The following is a 6,454-nucleotide window of genomic DNA, read 5'->3' on the forward strand; positions in this document are numbered from 1 at the left end:
GTTAGCTAATCCAAGTTCATCATTTTAAAAGGCTAATTGATCATTAGAAAACCCTTTTGCAATTATGTTAGCACAGCCGAAAACTGTTGTCCTGATTTAAATAAGCATTAAAACTGGCCTTCTTCGGACTGAGAATCTGGAGCATCAGCATTTGTGGGTTTGATTACAGGCTCAGAATGGCCAGAAACAAATACCTTTCTTCTGAAACTCGTCAGTCTATTCTTGTTCTGAGAAATGAAGGCTATTCCATTCGAGAAATTGGCATTGGACAAACAAATTGCTTTCCTTTCAAAAACAAGGACATTTCAAAGTGACCTCAAAGTTTTGGACTGTAGTATATGTCTGATGTTTGTCTCTCTCTCCACCCAGTCCCTCAGTGTTCCAGCAGCCTGTTATCTTCCTGGGGGCCGACGTCACTCACCCTCCAGCCGGAGACGGAAAGAAGCCATCCATCGCAGCGGTCAGTCTCTTCCTGTCACTCTAGTTTCCATTTCCACTTTCCTCACAAACACTGCCTTGTCTGTCTATCTAGTTGTCATGGAGTCTGATGGCTCTAGTACATTGGTAATCTACTAGTTTGCTACAATAGCGTTCTGAAACATGGTGTCAGAAGTCATGTTTCTGTCCCAGGTGGTGGGCAGTATGGACGCCCACCCCAGCAGGTACTGTGCCACAGTGAGGGTCCAGAGACCCAGACAGGAGGTAATCCAGGACCTGGCCTCCATGGTGCGGGAGCTCCTCATCCAGTTCTACAAGTCTACCCGCTACAAACCCACCAGAATCATATTTTACAGGGATGGTGTGTCAGAGGGACAGTTCAGACAGGTTAGTTAAAATACTTATGTCCCCCTTCAATCTCTCATTTAAAGTTGACAGCCAAGCCAAATGATGTCCCTATGTTGAGAAATACATGTATTACAAAAATGTTCTTCATAGACTATTAGCCTTAAACTTGAATTCTTCACCGCATGCCACTCTTTGCTGGTGAGTTGACTTCTCTCTGTGTGGCAGGTGCTGTACTATGAGCTGCTGGCCATCAGGGAAGCCTGTATCATGTTGGAGAAGGAGTACCAGCCGGGCATCACCTACATCGTGGTGCAGAAACGCCACCACACACGCCTCTTCTGTGCAGACCGCAATGAGCGGGTAAGCAGTGCTATGGATCTCTCCTTGTACATTAATGATTGACTATCTGCTAGGCTTAGATTGGTTGTTGAACTGTTTTTAAATGGGGTGTTGTTTCTTTGGCAGGTTGGACGGAGTGGTAACATTCCTGCAGGCACCACTGTGGACACAGATATCACTCACCCCTATGAGTTTGACTTTTACCTCTGCAGCCACGCAGGAATACAGGTGTGTGTCAAGACTCACACCAGGGTTATGTTCAGTAGGCATAAAATGGGAAAACGTTGTAATACTAAAGTCAGCATTCCTCTTGCACAAGTTCAGGTAGTATATCCTGCTTATTTCTCCCTAATGTTGACTCTTGCCGTCATTGATACTTTCTTAGAGGTTCATCGGCCTCTATTGCTTTCCACTACACTTCGTTGTCAGTGTTGAATCAATGCTGGTATCCTCTCCATGGAACCCTCATTGTTCCTGTGGTATTACAGACTTCGCCTTCTCCCTACAGGGTACGAGCCGACCATCCCATTACCACGTCCTGTGGGACGACAACTGCTTCACGGCTGACGAGTTTCAGCTGCTCACCTACCAGCTGTGCCACACTTACGTCCGCTGCACCCGCTCTGTCTCCATCCCCGCGCCAGCCTACTACGCCCACCTGGTGGCCTTCCGTGCCCGCTACCACCTGGTGGACAAAGAACATGACAGGTGAGGGGTGGGGAAGGGATTCATTTCATTGTGATCAGTATACTTTTCTGTAGGGCTAAAATCACTGTCTCGTGTTGTTTATCAGGTAAAAAGAAACTGGAGGCCGATGTCATGTATTGACTATAAAATAATAGTCAAGTTCATTCAAGATAAATGTTCTCCTTCTCTTTCTGTCCTTTTCCCTTTCTCATTTCCTCACTTCCTTCTCTTGAACACACGCAGTGCCGAGGGCAGCCATGTCTCGGGGCAGAGTAACGGCCGAGACCCCACGGCCCTCGCCAAGGCTGTTCAGATTCATCACGACACACTGAGGACTATGTATTTCGCCTGAGAGGTAGAATACCCCTCCCAACACCCCACCCTATCAGCCTCTGTAGTCCTAGTGGGGGTCAGCCATCGCATATCGGACTTTGAGCTGGCGCAGCTCTGGTCCCGATGAGGGGATGCCAAGCCGCGAAGGATAACAACAACCAGAGGGGAGTACAGCAACGTTATGCAATATGAAACCAGCCAATCCTCTCCCAGCCTGTTCTCCTTTGCTGTGTTTTTAATTAATGGATCGTCTCTGATACTGCTCCTTGAGCTGTGCTCAACTTTTGCTTTGTCTTACTTTCAAAATGCCAGAGTGTAGAAGACAAGACAGGGGAATTGATAAGGATGGTTTCAGGGGTTGGGTGGGGACATAGCAGGTCCAGTGAGGATCATTCTTGTTCCTCAACCCAGTGCTGATATGACTTGCCTATCCATGTTCAATCGTATAAATTGTCCTCTTTTAAATGTCTTCGTTAGCTTGTTGTCGTTATATGTGCGTCTCTGTATGTTCTGTAGAAGTCTGATTGCCATGGCGATGCCTGTTAGTCGAGAACGCTTGTGAATCACAGCTATGCCCTTTTTCATAGGGCAAGCTGCTCGCCCAGTTACTCTGCTCTCTTTAAGCCAATGGTGATTTACTTGCAGTCATTGCGCCTGTCAGAGTTTAACACGGCAATCTCTATCTCTATCAAAAGGCATTTACAAAAAAAAAAAATGTTTTACAGCTATTGTTTGTCGTACTTTTAGAATATCAACCCTGGCCACACCATGGACCTACTCAGAACCTTTACAGAGTTCACTGTGGTAGCTACAGATTTCACTGTGGTAGCTACAGATTTCACTCTCTTTGTTTTTATTATTATTTATCCTTCTGTGATTTGAGATTAATCTTATTTATCATTCATTTTCAGCAATAGAGCACTGTTCGTTTTGTCAAATTTGAAGTAAGGAACTGATGTCACACCTTTTAGTGCAATAAGTCGTTAATGCATAAAAAGGGTTCTATGGTTAACATACCGATTTGTATATTTTTGGGCCATTATGACCGGATATGGGCAGGTGATAACGGATAAAGAATGTAAACTGGGGCAAGGATTGATGCCACAAAATGGTTATGTGAGGGTGACATGACACAATACGTGTTTTTTAGTAAATGGAGTGAATTATGTGCCCGTTTTTAGGTGGAAAGAAGAATTTGAAAGACCAAGGATGTATCTATTTTAGTTGGAGCTCCTCTGAGATCAGTTAATTAGTTTAGTTATACAGTCAAATAATCTCATCCAGGCATTACTGTCAGCATGATATGTTGTCTAGGAATGTCTGGGGTTAGAGAGCACAGCGTGTATGGCTGCATGGATTCAGTTTCATGATTTCATTTTTAATGTGAATTATTTTTTAATATGTAGACTGATCAATTGAAGGTGGGGACAGTTGGCTAACAGATCTGTATGGTTCATTTTAACCCTCTAGTGGAGGACTCATTTTGCACTGTTCAAAGTAAGCCTTCAAATTTCAGAGTTTTATCAAGCCGTTTTGTCACATTTTGAAGGGCTTTGCCTTGCTGTGCAGTATCCTCCAGGCGGGGCCTTTGGTTTAGTCAAGCTGGAACGAGACGAAACTCAATGTGCCTCGTGGGATTGTGAGGGGGAGGACTGGGCTCATCTGCATGGGGCTTGAAGCATGGGTGGTATGAGTCTTGTCCGACTGGGACACAGGTGATCCCTGCTCTCACTGCAAAAGAGGCAGTGTTGTAGCATGGCCAGCACTCTGCCACACTCATTGTCCTATAGCTACGTGTTACCAGAAACCAAACTAGCTGCTATACCACATGTTATTTTGTTCATATATATTCCTACAAAGAGAGACTATAAAAATATATGACAATTTACTGCACTTAAAGATGCATGTGTTTCAGGTGAGACACATACCCTGGTGCTGAGAGGTGCAGTATGGGGGGGGGTAGTAGAACCCCCTCTGTTGTATTCAGACATTATGAGCTTCGTGTTTTAAAGGATCAGGTGTAATAGTAGAGAGGACTTTCCACTTATAATACAGGGGACATGCTTTCATTCCCAGAGGGTGTGGTCTTTTAGTCATCAGTATCCCGGGGGCCAAACTGTATGTGTGAATTAAGTCCCAGCAAAATGTCAGACATTACCAGCATCTGATTTTACTTAAAGAACAGTGTCGGTATGATCTCATCAACTGTAACTGTGTGCTAATGTGTAGCTGCCCTGCTTGTGTGATAAAACATTTTAAAAATGTCTGTACAGCAGTAAAACGGGAAGGAATTATCTCTCTACGATGCCACGGAATTGACCTCTAGAGCCCAGTGGGCGGGGTTTTGCATCTAGGGGGGGGGCGTTGTGAGCTTATGCTGCCGTTCGTGGGAGGTGGGAATTTACCAGTTGTGAAGTCGGAAATACTAGTGGGATGCATTCACGTGCTTTGAACTCATTGAGAAATGCCGATTGGCTAATGGCTAACAAGCTGCGTAAACCATAAATTAAAAGTACAGCTCTCATGCTTGCAAACAAATTAAAGGGTTCAAAAACCATGTTAATAGATTGCTATTTAGAAATGTTTTGTTGCATTTAACTTCCGAAAATGTTGTTATCGAGGTCATTTCCTTAATAGGTGACAGAGGTCATCATGTGGGAGCACAGGATGATGGACAAATTTACCACTAGTAATTAGCAGTTGGAGGGCCATTCAAGTGGATTTTCCCAGTTGTATGTGGTGAATTCCCACTTCGTTTACGAATGCAGCATTATTCTGAGGCTGGGGGATAATACAGGGGAGACGCGTGGCAGCCTACAGTGCATTCGGAAAGTACTCAGACCCTTTTTCTGCATTTTGTTACGTTACAGCCTTATTCTAAAATAGATGTTCTCCTCATGAATCTACAAACACTACCCAATAATGACAAAGCAAAAACAGGTTTTTGCACAAAAATTATACTTTATTTACATACGTATTCAAACCCTTAGCTATGAGACTTAAAATTGAGCTGTGGTAAATTCAATTGATTGGACATGATTTGGAAAGGCACAGACCTGTCTATATAAGGTCCCACAGTTGACAGTGCATGTCAGAGCAAAATCTAAGTGATGAAAGTTGAAGGAAATGTCTGAGCTCCATGACAGGATTGTGTTGATGCACAGATCTGGGGGAAGATACCAAAAAATGTCTGCATTATTGAAGATCTGCAAGAGCATAGTGGCCTCCGTCATTCTTAAATAGAAGAAGTTTGGAACCACCAAGACTCTTCCTAGATCTGGCCACCTGTCCAAACTGAGCAATCGGGGGAGAAGGGCCCTGGTCAGGGAGGTAACCAAGAACCCGATGGTCACTCTGACAGAGTTCCTCTGTGGAGATGGTTGTCCTTCTGGAAGGTTCTCCCATCTCTGCAGCACTCCACCAATCAGGCCTTTTAGGGTAGAGTGGACAGACTGATGTATTCCTCAGTTGAAGTATTCCTCAGTTGAAGGCACATGACAGCCCGCTTGGAGTTTGCCAAAAGGCAACTGAAGATTCTCAGACAATGAGAAACAAGATTCTCAGGTCTGATGAGACCCAGATTGAACTCCTTGGCCTGAATGCCAAGCGTCATGTCTGGAGGAAACCTGGCACCATCTTTACGGTGAAGCATGCTGGTGGCAGCATCATGCGGTGGCAATGTTTTTCAGCGGTATGAACTGGGAGAATAAAATAAAATATTAACAGAGAAAAGTACAAAGAGATCCTTGATGAAAACTTGCTCCAGAGCGCTCAGGACCTCAGACTGGGGCGAAGGTTCACCTTCCAACAGGACAACGACCCTAAGCACACAGCCAAGACAACGCAGGAGTGGCTTCAGGACAAGTCTCTGAATGCCCTTGAGTGACCCAGCCAGAGCCCGGACATGAACCAGATGAAACATCTCTGGATAGACCTGAAAATAGATGTGCAGCAACGCTCCCCAACCAACCTGACAGAGATAGAGGATATGCAAAGAACAACAGGAGAAACACCCCAAATACAGGTGTGCCAAGATTGTAGCATCATACCCAAGAAGACTTGATGCTGTAATTGCTGCCAAAGGTGCTTCAACAAAGTACTGAGTAAAGAGTCTGAATACTTATGTAAATGTGATATTTCAGTTATTTATTTATTTTTATTTTTATAAAAATATGTTTTTGCTTTGTCATTATGGGGTATTGTGTTTAGATTAAGGGCGGGAATTTAAAAAAAAATCTATTTTAGAATAAGGCTGTATTGTAACAAAATGTGGGAAAAAATCTGAATACCTTCCAAATGTATTGTATTT

At 44.0% G+C, this 6,454-nt stretch overlaps 1 protein-coding gene across 2 annotated transcripts in view; it reads left to right on the forward strand.

The window, feature by feature from the left end:
- LOC112264940 (protein argonaute-3) overlaps positions 1–5,439 on the forward strand; it is a 52,161-nt gene extending 46,722 nt beyond the window's left edge. For both annotated transcript variants that reach the window (XM_024441857.2, XM_024441858.2), the window contains exons 14-19: positions 370–460; positions 631–825; positions 1,012–1,146; positions 1,252–1,353; positions 1,634–1,833; positions 2,056–5,439. In XM_024441857.2, coding sequence (XP_024297625.1) covers positions 370–460; positions 631–825; positions 1,012–1,146; positions 1,252–1,353; positions 1,634–1,833; positions 2,056–2,164 — 832 coding nt within the window. In that variant the 3' untranslated portion in view covers positions 2,165–5,439. The remainder of the gene's footprint in view (positions 1–369; positions 461–630; positions 826–1,011; positions 1,147–1,251; positions 1,354–1,633; positions 1,834–2,055) is intronic.
- Positions 5,440–6,454: the final 1,015 nt, after the last annotated feature.

The sequence above is a fragment of the Oncorhynchus tshawytscha genome, linkage group LG13, assembly GCF_018296145.1.
Source record: "Oncorhynchus tshawytscha isolate Ot180627B linkage group LG13, Otsh_v2.0, whole genome shotgun sequence".
NCBI lineage: Eukaryota > Metazoa > Chordata > Actinopteri > Salmoniformes > Salmonidae > Oncorhynchus > Oncorhynchus tshawytscha.